The 15,985-nt window shown below is 36.0% G+C and overlaps 1 protein-coding gene across 2 annotated transcripts in view; it reads right to left on the bottom strand.

The window, feature by feature from the left end:
• The window catches only part of LOC121305331 (ceramide transfer protein), a 53,765-nt gene extending 40,187 nt beyond the window's left edge, over positions 1–13,578 (bottom strand). The window contains exons 1-2 of one of the 2 annotated variants that reach the window (XM_041236942.1): positions 13,086–13,578; positions 10,716–10,850 (exon numbers count right to left, since the gene is read on the bottom strand). In XM_041236942.1, coding sequence (XP_041092876.1) covers positions 10,716–10,850; positions 13,086–13,181 — 231 coding nt within the window. In that variant the 5' untranslated portion in view covers positions 13,182–13,578. The remainder of the gene's footprint in view (positions 1–10,715; positions 10,851–13,085) is intronic. The other variant, XM_041236948.1, reaches the window with a different exon arrangement.
• Between the last annotated feature and the right edge of the window lie 2,407 nt (positions 13,579–15,985).

Here is a 15,985-nt window from a genome sequence, read left to right as displayed (position 1 = left end):
GCAAGCATTCAAAAGGACATGAAAACATAAAAAATTAAACAGTGTGTTAAGTGGCTCAAGGTAACCGCATACAGCACAAGAGGATTTGTCTTTGTCAGCTGGGAAATGGGAATTATGTGAGCTACTCTGCCAGCACATCTGAATAGCGCAACAAACATGACTTTCATCAAAGAGGGAATTGAAAGAACATGCACATAGTTTAGCAAAAACAAAGGATAATGCTCCTCCTGGAGAGAAGGAAACAGTTTTTTCAAGGGGTCCTGGGAGCTAATATTTCCTGCCACACTTTCTCATCCATTCCAAGAAATGACATCCTGCCTCCTAACATCCTGACCTGCAGATAAGGAAGCAGCAAGGACAGAGGAGCAAACCTCCTCACAAGTACAGGAGATGCTTCCTGGATATCAAGGTCCAAAAGAAGAATCAAGCAAACAAAACAGAATTATTCTCTCGTCTGTGTGCTAATTGTGTTATTTGATTTCCAGTTCTTGTTTTGTTTATGTTTTTCACTACATCCTATCCTTAAAGTTTGAGCTCAGCATTGTTCATAGCAATAGGCCTATGTTCTCTACTAAAAGACAATTACAAGATGCCTCAGCAGTTAGTTCCCAAGAATGGCTTTTTGTGAGGTAGGTGAGTGAGGCTAATTTGACTATTAGTCTCACTTTCAACACCTGTGCGAGCTTCCCTCTAATGAAAAAAAAAAAAAAAACACATCACTCATTGCATCCTGGGGGGGGGGGGATTTCCCCCCTATACTGCAGCCAAATGGGGGGGGGGGGGGGGGGGGGGCGGCTTTTTTTTTTCCGCTTTTGCATATATTTTTGCATATAACAACTACATACATCATTCACACTGGTGTTTACTGAATCATCATTCACACTATGAGGCAGCACTCTCCATTGCCTCATGTGAAGCTTTTGATGCTTTTCTTCTTAACCATTTCTTTTTTTTTTTTTTTTTTTTTTTTTTAACTCTTTACACGCAGCTGTTTCCGTCTGTTTTTCACTGATTTCATTTATGTATTTTAACTACTGGATAGTTTTTACTGCATGCATGTAACATATCAAATGAAAGGTCACACAATTTCCTTTCACATTATGCAAGTTGCAAGGCATACTATATGTAGTAGAGATGACAAAAAAATAAATAAGTTTTTTCAAAATAATCATATTTGGTCACTGCTATAGATATTGTAATCATAGATGCCTAAAAAAAAACCCAAACACTGCACCATTGAACCTCAATATGAAATGAACATGGGGGGGGAGCTGAGCTTCTAAGCTTTCCAACGATGCCACCTCTTTCAGTCTAGCTGCTACAATGACGGAGATGCTGGCTTCCTCAGTTGTACTGACAGGAATATTTCATGGTACCTTTGGAAGCACTGCCACTGAATATGTCTTTGGAAAGCCCAGAGTCTGTACTTGCAAACAAGCCATGAACCAGGTAGTTGGCTTTTACAGTCCCCGAGTAATATGTGCGTAACTGCTTACTAACACCTAGATATACTTAATATCGTCTTTCTTTTCAAAACTGTTTACTTACTGCAGTGTACTTTGTTTCTATAATCCTTAAAGATAGCGTCCGAGAATGCCGTACGAGAGAATAGTCGCGCGGCACTTAAAATATCCAACACTACTTTTATTTATTTATTTATTTTAACCAGAACTACTCAAAATGCAGCTAATAGTGCTTTCGTCACTGACACCCACTTCCTTATATACTGTTGTAGCATTTCAGGCATTCTAAATTAGGTGGAAAATACAGTAGCTTGGTGTCTTAAAATATCTCTGCAGGATTTTCCCAGCACTGAAAGTTGCAGATATGCGGGAGCAACTTGGACAACAGACAGTTGACCAGAATCAAGAACTTTCCTCAACAATGCAACACAAGTTACTTTGACACACTCCTCACCTTGAGCTGTAGATAGAGAATGTGCTGATTTATTATTGCACTTTGCAGTACTTCTAGAAAATAACTTACAAACAGTGTTCTGCGTTTTCGGTTTTTATCTAAAAAAAAAAAAACTACTTTACAAATATTAAAATAGGGATAAAATTGGTACAAAATAGTTTTTAATTGAAACATCTGTAAAAATTGGGGCAAAAAATTGTAGAAAAAAAACACTTTACATGTGGAATATGATGAGGAGCAGTTCTGGTTTCTCATTGGGTTTAATGTCCCTAGCATGCATGATGAAGCAGAATCCGTGCAAGTGGATGCCACATTTTCCCCAAGTTAGCTGGTGCTTTGCGAATGTTTGGGCAATCGCTGTGTTGACGGAAACAGTATCTACTGATGGTATGAACATGACATCAGCACAAAACAAGCCAGGTTTATTCACCTTCAAATCATAAAAGAAAATTGACAACTAAAGCACCACCATTTTTTGTCAAATATTAACGATTAAGTCTGTCGGCGTTTGGCAGTATTTTACTACATACAGTACTATCGCACAAAGTCACCAATACATACCTCTCTGCAATAAACGGTGGGTGTCCAGCAAAGCACAGAGCTCTGACAAACTCATTAACAGTCTTTCTGCGCTCTCTTTTTATTACTGTGTAAAAGCTGCATAAATGGATTGCTTGTCTCTCAGTTCACTTTCTTGTTTTAGTTTAATGTGTCACTTATTTCTCAGTATGTACTTTTATTGTCAGCGCAAACATGTACCTCAATGCAGCAATTTCAGCGTTATGCGTCCTCTGCCTCTTCTGAACCACTTTTACTATTTTTGCTTTTTGGATACTTCGAAACATTGTTCTCTTTTGAATATTCATAAACTGATTTACATTTTCCTTCCATTCCTCATCCACTAAAAATATAATAGTTTCGTGTCAGCATTTCAATTTAGTTTTTGATCAAGCTAGTAGTTACTACGCCCTGCAATTGCCACAATAATCTGATTGTGATTGGCCAACATAATCAGGTGATATTATTAATGTGTTTGTGAAGTGACAGAGAACCACGTTTGAATGTTATTTGATCCTCTGACATCTAAACGTCTGCTGTATCCACCTAGGATGAAGAGTAGGGCTGTTTATTACAATGTCGGAATCAAAATAAAACTGCATTTTAATCAAAATAGTGTGCATTTCCTAGAAAATAGTACTGGGAAAATATTGAACAACAGACAAAAATTTGGTATAAATCAGTAAAAACCGACATCCAGTAAAAAAAAATAAAATAAAAAAAAAAAAAATCCTGTAATTTTTCAGTAGAATTCGGAATAAACCGGAAACGCAGAACACTAACTATGAATGTGTCTGATGCTAAGATTACAAACTTTTAGTCCTACTGAAATATTGGGGTAATGGTGCTTTTAAGATGGTAAAGCAAATAATCAATAATTGTTAAGCAATGACTTTCATAATGGAGACATGGTTTTTCAAGCATTTTCAAGACCTGGAATTTAGTTTGGCATTTTTCCATACATTTTCCAGACAACGATCACTCACATAATGTGTAAATAATTAACAAAGAAACCTATCAAGTCACCATGTTTGATAAACTGGAACAACGAGGGGACACTTTCCTATGCTTTTCTGCACTGCACATGGTAAAAAGGGAATGGAATAATGACACATTACTGCAAGGCTTTACACAAAATCGTGAATGTATGCGCTTATACCAAATACATTTAAAAAGAGGAATAGATAATAAGTGTAACAATGGCAAAACTACAGTAACCGGCTGAGGTACTTCACCTGATTCATTATCGAACATGATTGCACAAACGAACCTGGTGTTAGTTCCAACAGAATTATTTAAAGCTAGTTTTTATCAGTGTTATTTTATGGTGGAAACATACTTAATAAAATGTGTATACCACTATATTTTAAATACAAAAGTAAAACATAAAGCCAGCAATGAACTTATATAGTTTAAACAACTCAAAAAGTTTGATCATTTTATTGTATTCAATACTTTCCACTGGAAGATGGGAAAGCATTTTAGTTGTTATCTGGCAGTATTGCTGGTAACAATTCAACAAATGTAATGGAATTTAGGTTTCAGTGATATGGAAGTAGGTTTAAATTGTACACTAGGGAATGGGATAATGTGGCACTTCCAGCTGCAGGATGGGGATGTACTCTAATGATTAGTGAATAAACAGAAAGCAACTTTCCATGATAAGAACTAGCACAGCTTTGGTAACTAAGCTTTCTCACTCACAAGTTCTGAAACAGAAAACCATGTGCATTATCTTATGAATACAACTACTGGGATCACTTTTACATTTGCAGTTCCTGTTCCTTTCTGCCAATTCATGCTTTACAGTTTGACAGTCATGGCGCATTAGCACTGCAGTCGGGTCTGGAGACCTGCCCACTCCATCTGCAATCCTACAAGCATTCTCTGGGCTTTCCAGAAAGCTGCATTACCCCCAACACAGCTTATTGGGTGGGAACAGGTATCCAGTAAATCAGCAAAATAACCATAATAAAAGCACCAGTTTTATTAAACAGAGCATCATTAACACTTTTAGCAAAGAGATGAAGAATTGTCGGGATACATACATTTTTGTTTTAATAGGCAGGAAATGAAACAGGCTGCCATTGCTTTTGTTAAGGACTTACAATTACATTAACTGCCTTACAGAATCGTTATTTTAAGACAGTGTACTGTATGACTTTGGGAGAAAACTTTCCATCGTCATTATCTTGTGCAACTGTACTCATTTATTTTGCATTTCCAAATTTACCCACAGATGTTTGAAAGCATCAAAAGCTTTTCAATATACAACTGTTTTCCTGTTCCTGGGGAAAAGGCTAACACTTGGCAAGATTACGAGTCACACCTAAAGCTATTGTTTTTCTATTGTACACACCAATCAGTCCTTCAAGGTAATCACTCCAAGGTTCAGTTTCAACACTTCTTTTTCACATGGTCCATTCCAGTGGTATCAAAACATACTAGTGGCCTTCACCTTTAAAAAAATACAACCTGTTGCAACAGGTACCATAACAGAAAGATATCTAGGGCATGACATTCACAGCAGGGGGGCCAGGTAGACAGAATGTGCTACAGTAATAGCTTTCACTTGAGATGCTGGTTAATACTTTACTCAAGGTTTCACTTAACTCTGCAGGAATATAATTAGGACTTGTAGTTTTCAGGTTTTATTTTTGATCATGTAATGTCCCTTTAAACATATTTTGAGCCGATTCACTTTCTTAAACACTAATTACAAAAGGAAGTTGTTTCTTTTTACCCTCATATCTTGATTGAGTTAACAAACGACGTGCATTGATCTCAGCTGATTCTATTTGAACCTGCATTCTGTTCTGTCTCTAATCAGTCTAATTCAGCTTATTAATTTCCACTGCGTTAGTTTCTAGTAGTGCATCAACATATTTAAACAATCTGGTATTCAGTTAAGGCTTAACAACTATTAATTAAGGTTTAAACGGAGGGAGATAGAGGGAAAATACAAACCAAAAACTAGAAGCCCTAATTATAATACAACATGCTGATGGAAAAAATTGTGTTGTTTTTTTTTTGTTTGTTTTTTTTATGGGTTAGGCCGATGTATCTTTTTTTGCATGGACACAGTTGCCCTGTCACCATTCTCTCAATAACATGTGGTTTACCTATCAACCGCAAATGGAGGAAACAGCTCCTCAGTATTTGGTCAACTTGATTAAGCCCCTTTTTGAAAAAAAAGTTTCAACCCATGGGAATATGCTGTAATATTCACACATCTGCATCTGACTTATCCAAACAGCTTTTAGCCCCTTCATTAAAACCTATAACAGGGGGAAACAACACAGAGGCTGCAAACTGACAGACTGAGCTCAAGGTTTGATCTAAAAAAGGGTTTAGAGTTTATCTGTGTCAAAGCATAGTCTGATGAAAATGAAATTAAAAGATCCACCAGGTAAAAATTCCTGCATTGATTACTTTAATATAAAAATTTAAAAAAAAAGTTTTACAAATGGGTGTGCAATTCATATCGCCCAAGGCAACAAGATTTGTGTGAGGGACAACAAGTTTTGCCATGATACTTTGCTATTTATTACTGTACTACAAGTGTTTATTTATTTATTTTTTAAATATAGCATAGCACATCCAATATTTTATGTAATAATAATAATAAAATCAAAATATTTTGCATGCTACAAACTCTGAAAAAGTGATTCAAATGATTACTAGTAACTATGCTGCAACCACGTAAATAAAGTAAACTCTTATTTGGTATTTCAGATTATTTTTGGTGAATTTACTATTTACTGGAATCAATTGTATCTTGAACTGACTTGTTTTAAAGCTTGAAAAAATATAGTAAGTTAATGCTTAGCAGATCCTCAGTCAGAAAGTGTGACAATAGAAAATAGCATTTTTTTTTTTTAAATTATTTCTAATTTAGGGTTGATGAACAGACTGGGCTAAATCTAGGAATGACAAACAAGCAAGAGTATGTATGCACTACATTGCAGTGGTAGAAAGAAGGCAGCTGCAAGAGAAAATAAAATGTGCCAAGTTCCTGTCAGATGATTCAACCGACAGCGCTGTCATGGAAGAGGAGCTAGTATATGTATGATTCTGCCAGAAAGGGCTGATGACTATGCAGTTTGTGCGCATGTAGTCTGTGGAGAGGGCAGATGCCCTACATATCTCAGAAGCTATATCTTCACTAATGAGGCAGATTGTTTCAGACCCTGTTGAGACTGCTCATAAAGGTTGCTTGTTTTTGCATTTTCTTTTGTCGTCATCGCCCGCCGGAACGATGTTGGCCATCCACTAGCCACGGAGACTACTGCATGGAAAAGTTCATTTCAAGCCCTTTACTTTGGTTTCAAAGAAACCTAAAAATGGCTGGCAAGCGAGCCTGTGGCAAGGCACAGACTAATCTTTTAAATGTAATGTATTATATATATATATGTTTTGTAATTTAGCAAATAACTGATACTTCTTAATACACATTAAAAGTTAAATGCTTTCTTAAGTTAAAAAAAAAAAAACACACACGCACCAGTCGCTACAGTATTATCGGATTAGAAACTGTACTGGGACTGCGTGTACTGGGATGTTTAAAAAAAATAAAATAAAAAAACCCATAAAGTTTACTGTTTAGAAGCATTAAGACAAACTGGCAAAACAGGTAATGATTTTTTATTTCAATTTTAGTTTTGCTAACCTAGTTTGCTATTTACCACATTATTACTTTAGATTTAAATGCTACATACTAGATTTGAACAGAAGCAATATTATTTATTGGACATGCATAATCCATTGATTTGTGAAAGTATTAAAAACATGAAGTTTGACAAATGTTTATAATGACAGAAATTAAATGCTTATATGAGATTATCTGTACAATATTTTACTATTAGTTAAAAACAAAATACTATAAATCTCACGGCAATGCGTTTATGTATTAATTCACTTATGTATTTATTTTCTTCAGTGAGAGTAGTGCAGGGAAAGAATGTTTAAAAAAATTTAAAATAAAAGCCATCAGGGTATGAAACCAGCAGTGTTCCAGTCAGCCATCATGGGACAAGGTGTTTGATGAGGAAAAATAGCTGTAAAATGTTGTACACTGTTTAAAAAATAGAAATGAACAAAAGTAAATACATATTGTCTTTGCAAAATTGGCGCCTACTGTAAATAGTGTGTGCATTTTGGTACAAAAACAGAGAAACCCGACCCGAGGTTATACACAAGTCCTTTAAAAATCTGGGGTTCAGCAGTTAAGAAAGAACGTTAACAAAAATCTGAATTCCACAAAGCAGCAGTAATAGTTGGCAATGATTTCATATCTGTGACGCAACAAACTAAAACACCTGTACATCAGGAGTTGGACTCAGAGTGGAAAAAAAACAGGCAGCTATTTTTAGATTTGAATAACTCCAACTATTGTTTATTATAGTTGTACTCTTACTATGTTACCTAAAAATTGACTACAAATGTGTTCCAACTGCACCGAAAGGAACATTTCCTTAAAGTACATTATAAATTTGTTGAGTTGAGGTGGGGCCACAGGGAACCTTTTGTGTATCTTGAAGAATTTAGTGAACCAGTCAGACTACAAGGCTAGATCCGCCCCTGTTAATCAACAATTGATTGATTATATTCACTGTTAAATAAAACAACTAAAAAGCTCAAGTTATATTGTACTTTTTTGTGTGTGTTTTGTGTGACAGGGAGGCAAGCATATTTTTCAAGCAGGTATTTTTTTTTTTTTTTTTTTTTAATTGCACACCCCTGGGCACGTACGGGATATTGCATGATTGTTAATGGTGTACACTTTTTTATTTGCCTTAGGAGGATTACCTTACATACACCAATCGCTCTCTTCAGGGGAGGTGGTCTACTGGGACATCCTCCTGTGGGAAATAAACTGTACCACGAACGATCATTCAGTATCCTCTACATATGTATAACCAAAGTAGGCTACTGCAAATACATTTCTTCTCTGCAGAAGATACTACGTAGCTTAAAATGGAGCCCATTGTGTAAACAAAGATGCAACTTTGACTGGAAGTACTGCCATGTTGTGCCTGTCCATACTTTAGATTTCACACACACTCTGCCAAGCGCTCTCTCTGTTTGTAAAGGACATACATTTCCTCCCCTGATGTTTTCATCTTCAAATTTTACTAGTAGGACAGAATTAAAGTGCTGCAGTGCACCCTAGCACCAGGAGACACAAAAGCTAAAGAAGGATGGCCAACTGCTTTTCATACAATAACAACCATACCCCTTTTATATTAAATTCTGTCTAGTATTAAAATGTAGCCATTCTTTGTTCGGGATACAATATGTGCTAAAAACTCATCTAGAGTTGCAAAGTTTTTTTTGTTTATTCATGTCGTTAATCTTTACAGAATGCAAGAAACAAACCAGTCACAGGGCTCCTTTCTCACTCATTTGATATTTCAAGATTTTATATTTAAGGAAAAGGCTGTTACTAGTTATTATTATTATAACAATAATTCTTGTCAGGCCCCTGCTTAGACAGTGTACAGCCATACTGTTTACAGAAGGACTCAGTCTCACATAATGGCTCTATGAACATGCTCTCTGCTGAAAGCCATCCCAGCGTGTTCAACGGTAAACCACTTTAACACTGAACTGCAATTCTCTTCAATTTGTCTGCTGTCAAATTTGAAACTGTTTGGTTAATTTGCAAGCGAGTTCTCATCTGAATAACAAGTACAAACATGTCCCAAGACATTGAGACAACATTTAGTGAAGACAAAGGTTTATTTCACAATATTTGACTTCTCTGTGCACGGCTGTAAGGCAATGGTAGGCTGCAATAATTGACTCAGACAAGCCTCCCACATGACTGAGGGCAAACTGTTCATCATAGAAACATTTTACACTTGATTCTTGAAAATAAACAGTGCATTCACAGTCCATTAAGTACTTAACTTCCCCGATACTCCCAGTGCCTATGCAATTATCAGAGTGAAAAAAGGTTACTTTTATACCACGTTACCTTATTAAAGGAACGTACCTGGATAAACGTGGGATTGTTAAATGCAAACAGATAGTATACTTCAAAAACAGTTTGTCACCAGCTTCTGACCTTTAATTTAAAAAAAATAAATAAATACCAATCTGCCTTTCATTATGACAGGTTGAACTCCCCCACCCTCCACCACAAACAACCCTGGCAGCCAAAGCACAACCCCACAGGTGGAAACAGCGGAGAACGAAAAACGAGGAACCTCTACACAAATCTACATTGTCACTAATCCAGTTCAATGAAGGAATTATTTTACTGTAAAACCTTTAAGAGCAAAAACTCTAACGGGTTTTAAAAACCAAAGCAAATGGGTCACATTAAATTCTAGCGTTAACGTGTATTGTGTCAAGCTCCTTATACTCCGCAATCAACACAGCACATTTCTCGTGCTTAATCCATATCATGTAAAGCTTTAAAAAGGAATTCTGATTTCAGAAACCATCACCATAATGCTGGCTTTAATTCAAATCCACCCATAATTATACCAATGCTTTTAAAAAAAACAGTGAAATAACAACATATCATAAAACAAAAAAAGACAATTTTACACAGCTGAACTGATTATGCAAAAAGTGACGTTAAAAACTTAGTCAATTTACATGGATTTATTAAAAATGAACAATAATTGAGCGCTTTAAATCTCTTTAGATGAGTAGTACAACGTAATTTTGGTTAAAAGCTTGAAGCGCGTGAGAAGATGTGACATTCAAAAGATTAACTCTGGCAATGCCAATATACTGCTCCGTTAAGCAGGTAGGGATGAACCCTATTTGCTATGTAATCTGAAGCCTACCCTGGATGATGGGAAGGTAAATCAAAATGCAGTTTCTCCTATAATAATAAAGAGATTGAGATTTAAAGTAGTTGCCCAAAATAAGTAACTCTCCACTTTTCTTATGGGTTCTGACTGTGCCAGGCAGTGATGCACAATGGCATAACAACGACTTGATTAAATCAACCAAACCACTGTGTCCTCTAGCAGTTCTACCTAGTAGTCTGCAATGACAGCTATAGACGGCTCACAGTTTAAAGAAACAGTTAATTAAACACCACACGCAGAGTTGGAAAAAATACTCCCATTCTATAGCGGTTTGATAAATTCCTGGTTTTACTAGCCGTTTAATAAGACACACAAGCTTATTACACTGTGGCTAATCAAGCTTGCATTAAAACCTGGACTGGATGAACTGGATGATTTTTAATTCATCATCATACACTATGCAAGCCTTACCGTGATGAGGGCTTTGCTGAGACAAAGCGACCCCCTGCAGCCAAACTCCCTCTCATCCTCAGATTTGTAGTAACTCAAGGTGTTATTTTTTAAAACCACCCAGCGGTCCTGCCATCCATGGATATAGTTGGTCCACTAAAAGAAGGAAAAAGTGTCAACATTCAGCTGTGTTTGGAAAGATAAAATAAACCCATTCACATCAAGGTCAGTTTTAATGAATGGCAGATCTCAATACAACACTAACTATGTATCTATCCTGCTAGTGATTTCCCCCAATGGTCTTTTAGTGGCCCACTTATACATACAATAAAAACACAGTGAAATTAGGTCAAAAATAAAAACAAAAGAAATAAACAGGTTTATAAATTTCAGGGTGGCTGTATCAAGAGCCATCACTTTTTAGATCATTAAAACAGACCCCACTAAGATCTACTGCATTTTAAAAAACAAATTGTACTCATATTACTAACTGATTATACAACTTAAAAAAAACACGCAGACACACACATATTAAAGTGACTGTTTCTACTATATGTTCATTTCTTTCATCCAACACCTTTGGGGTTATCTAAATAATATTTTGAGGAAAAAAAAAGTATTTTTTCAACAAAATGTTTTGCAAAACAATATAAAGCATTAGGGGTGTTGCAACTATTCTGTTATTATTTTCAGCATTAACATAGGATGACAAAAAAAATTAGCATAACATTTTACAGGTATTTTGAAAATATGGATGAATTTCTAAATGATAACACATAGTTATGCTAGACAAATGACATTCACACATTAATATCTTAAACCGCCACAGTAATCAGTATACAAGACTGGAAGACTGACAAAAAAAGGAGTGCACTTACAGCATTTCCAGCAAGTTTATATACAGCTTTGGACTTTGCACAATCAGCACCAGCAAGTTATCTTGCTTGCGGCTAAACTCAGAGATAGCTGGCAGTTTGCCAGTTGAGTGATCCTGCAATACAGTAATTCAAGTCTTGCTGGCTGGGTTGTTGATAGTCTGACTGCACTATAAATTACACTTCATACAACACAGCAGCAGGGGGCTGGTATTGTATAGTATCATATGTATGTGTGTATATGCCTGTGTGTACTTATGCTAGTGTGTATATATGTATATATATATATATATATATATATATATATATATATATATATATATATATATGCATGCAAAAAATAGTTATTGCATTTATTTTAAACCTGTTCAAGTCAAACCATTTGTCTCAGGTCAGAAATTTGCTGTTGCAGTTTGCTTGGCAATTGTTTTTTGGAACAGCAAGACACCTTGTCAAAGTCAACTACTATTTAAAAGCAAGTTTACTGTTTTGACAAGATTTTAACATGAGATATCAGTACACTATCAATGCAGGTGGACTTTCCTATTTTGTCTCTGTCTTTTCAATATTGTGTTATCAGTTTACTTGCTGTAATCCATTACTGCTTGATGATAAATATATGAATTACTGCTTTTCTTCTCTGCTTAGATGTCTTGTAATATTCATTTATTCACCCAAAGTAGTCATTATTTATCTACTTTTTTCCTCCATACAGTAATTACCTTCATACGTACAAATGAGCAAATTCTAAGTATGCTGTACCATTGATATCTACAAACAGTTCCCACTCACTAATGTGTCGCGTTGGAATTTATGATTGTTGCAATTTATGATTGCAACAGGCTGGTCATGCGTTAACTATCATTATCAGAACTTACTCTAACCTCGCCCAGCTGTGCTCTGTGAGAGGATGTATTTTTGACAGTATTACTTCTGAGCCCGTAATAAATAATTCATATTTTTAAAAACAGGTAAATGTTTACAAATCAAAGGGTCTAGGTTTCGCCCTCTGATCGAACTGAGGAAGCGCAGCAGTGCACAATTGATATGGTGCAGTGACGAGTTTGAAAAATGTGGAAACCTCGTTTAAAACCTCAAAATAATACTATTGCACCAACGTGTTACTCTCCACTAGCAGTGACACGCACACAATACTTCCCCAATAAACTACCGGTAGACTATCTGGAAATTCACCAGCGTCAATCTTACAATAAAACAATCATATTTTGTTTTGTTTTACACGTTATTGCATTAGTAATGTGACTAAGTTAACTGATACGGTCGGCTGTGGTATTCGGGGGGGAAGTTCAGTTGCGGAAAAAACATATAATAAATTAAAAAATAAACCAATCAACACACATAAAATAAAAACTGTCAAGAAATATTTTAGGTGAACCGCTTTTCACAATGACACGATTATAGCTTTATAAAACCAGTCCCTACACAGACAATAGTTGCTGATGACAGGTCCCTTCCACCACCACTTGCACTTCCCATGTATACAAAACCAGCATACCTTACTGAGGACCCCGCAAAGCTCAACAGGCGCCCCGGACTCTGTTTCGACATCTTCCTCGGAACCCGAAGAATTCCAACTCTGATTGTCCGACATTGAGACTCGTCAAAAACTAGTACCAACGTAAACACAGCGTCAGTGTGTGGTAATAGACAATACTTATAATAATATTATCGTATTAGCATATGTGACAACCCTGGACAGATGGCAACTGGAACAGCTACAAACACCTGGCCAATAATATTTAACCAAACCCGCCCCCTGTTTGGTTTTGTTAAAGCAAAAATGCTTATTATGACAGGAGCTGTCTTCTTCAATCAAAAAAAAAATCCAGTTCAGTCACTCTTTTACTGCGAAGTCTTGATCCTTGTGAGTTTTTCTACCGCTCCTCGCCAGACCCTGGATTAAACGCACTGAATCAGGGAGGTGAACGACTTGCCTAAGCACACGCCATCTTTCCTGACGTCTCTCCCTTGTGTCGCGTCGTTGCGCTTGACACAGACAGTCAGGGCAGGGGCGCTGCCTCTGTGGTGACGTCACAAACAGCTACCCGAGAGGGAAGGGAGACTCCGCCCACGAGGAAGTGTCTGGATTCCAGCGACAGGGTCCCCGTGGTAACGGTTGCTGGGATGTTGCTCAGGTACTGGAGTTGACGTTGTGTTGCTTCACTCACCGAGGGCCCTCGTAGTAGCGGTATTTTTGTCGTTTGTATGATAGGGTGTTTTAGGAAATGCCGCTACTTATTCCCTAAAGAAGTCGTGACTGAGAGTTAACACAGCGGTATATAATGATAGATGAAATTTTGCAAAAGTCCTATGAACGTGGAATATAAAAATGCATTTAAATTGTAAAGTGCTGAACTGTTGGTTCATTTACCTTTGTATTATTATTATTATTATTATTATTATTATTATTATTATTATTATTATTATTATTATTATTATCTCAAATGTAAGAATTACAAAAGTAAATGAACCAACAGTTCAGCACTTTACAAGAAGACACACCATGGATGACCAAAAATAGTATATATAGAAAAATAAAATAAAACAAACGGATAAATAGACTAGATACCATGATGGCTGAAGGTTTAAATAGAAAGGAACAGTAGATCGTTACATCATTAGCTACATAGCGAATAACATCATAAAGATAAATAAATGTGTGATTACCATCAGAAGCCTATATAAATACCTCCACACTTTCCCTTGACAAAGGTGTGTGTGTGTGTGTGTATATATCTATATCTCTAATTTCCACACATCTCTATATCTATATAAGATATAGAATACTATATATATATATATATATCTATATATATATATATATATATATATATATATATATATATATATAGATATAGACATATAGCTCTGGAAAAAATTAAGAGACCACTGCAAAAAATCAGTTTCTCTGGTTTTACTATTTATAGGTATGTGTTTGGGTAAAATGAACATTTTTGTTTTATTCTATAAACTACCGACAACATTTCTCCCAAATTCCAAATAAAAATATTGTCATTTAGAGCATTTATTTGCAGAAAATGACAACTGGTCAAAATAACAAAAAAGATGCAGTGTTGTCAGGCCTCGAATAATGCAAAGAAAATAAGTTCAGATTCATTTTTAAACAACACAATACTAATGTTTTAACTTAGGAAGAGTTCAGAAATCAATATTAGGTGGAATAACCCTGATTTTCAAGCACAGCTTTCATGCGTCTTGGCATGCTCTCCACCAGTCTTTTACATTGATGTTGGGTGACTTTATGCCACTCCTGGCGCAAAAATTCAAGCAGCTCAGCTTTGTTTGATGGCTTGTGACCATCCTTCTTCCTCTTGATCACATTCCAGAGGTTTTCAATGGGGTTCAGGTCTGGAGATTGGGCTGGCCATGACAGGGTCTTGATCTGGTGGTCCTCCATCCACACCTTGATTGACCTGGCTGTGTGGCATGGAGCATTGTCCTGCTGGAAAAACCAATCCTCAGAGTTGGGGAACATTGTCAGAGCAGAAGGAAGCAAGTTTTCTTCCAGGACAACCTTGTACTTAGATAGATAGATAGATATGGACTTAAAAATGAGTGATAAAATTATGTTCAAATAGGAGGTTAAATCGAACATTAAACATACACACAACTGGCAGTAGGCTGAAGAAAAATGTAGCAATTTGCTGTCAATTAAAATGGTCACAAAAATGTCTGTTTTAAGTTGATGTAGGCGTAATACCAGGAAGTGTTTCTCGCCTACATCATGAATATCATGAAGTTGACAGACCAGTGGTACTGAACTGTCGTAAATCTATTATTGCATTATTAACAGAGGTAACAGTGTGATTACTTGCATACATTACTGGTTATATACATAAGTTACATAATAAAAGTAATTAATTTTAAACTTAATTGTAAGCCGGTTGTGTTGTGTGAGGTGACTGTGTGTTTTTTTTTTCCTTAGGGAGTATCGAGTCATAATGTCATACTATTTTGAAAGCTGCGACTTGTTTCCTTTCAATTTTATCGGATTTATAGGATTTGTAAGGATTCAAATATTTTCTGCTGTACTTATATTTTGTTTTAATAATATTCAGAGTGCACTGCAGTAACCTTTCATCCAAGGCAGTTCACGGCTCATCCACATTTCAAGAATAAATGTGCTTCTTACAGCTTGGAAAGTAATCAATATAAAGTTGAGCTTGGATTACATTTAGAAAGCTCTTTAGTGGATATTTTCTTTTTGCAGGACTGCTGAGTGGAACTGTTCACACTGTTTTTTCATAATTTAAAAAGTGAACAAATAGGACAAGAACATCCAGAAACCATGCATATGCATACATTTTGTTCGATGAATCGACATTATAATATAATTTAGTAGTCACACCTTTGGTGGCTCAGTAATTTTAATGT

This window comes from Polyodon spathula, chromosome 2 (genome assembly GCF_017654505.1).
Source record: "Polyodon spathula isolate WHYD16114869_AA chromosome 2, ASM1765450v1, whole genome shotgun sequence".
Classification (NCBI taxonomy): domain Eukaryota; kingdom Metazoa; phylum Chordata; class Actinopteri; order Acipenseriformes; family Polyodontidae; genus Polyodon; species Polyodon spathula.
This window is presented reverse-complemented; position numbering and strand designations above follow the sequence as displayed.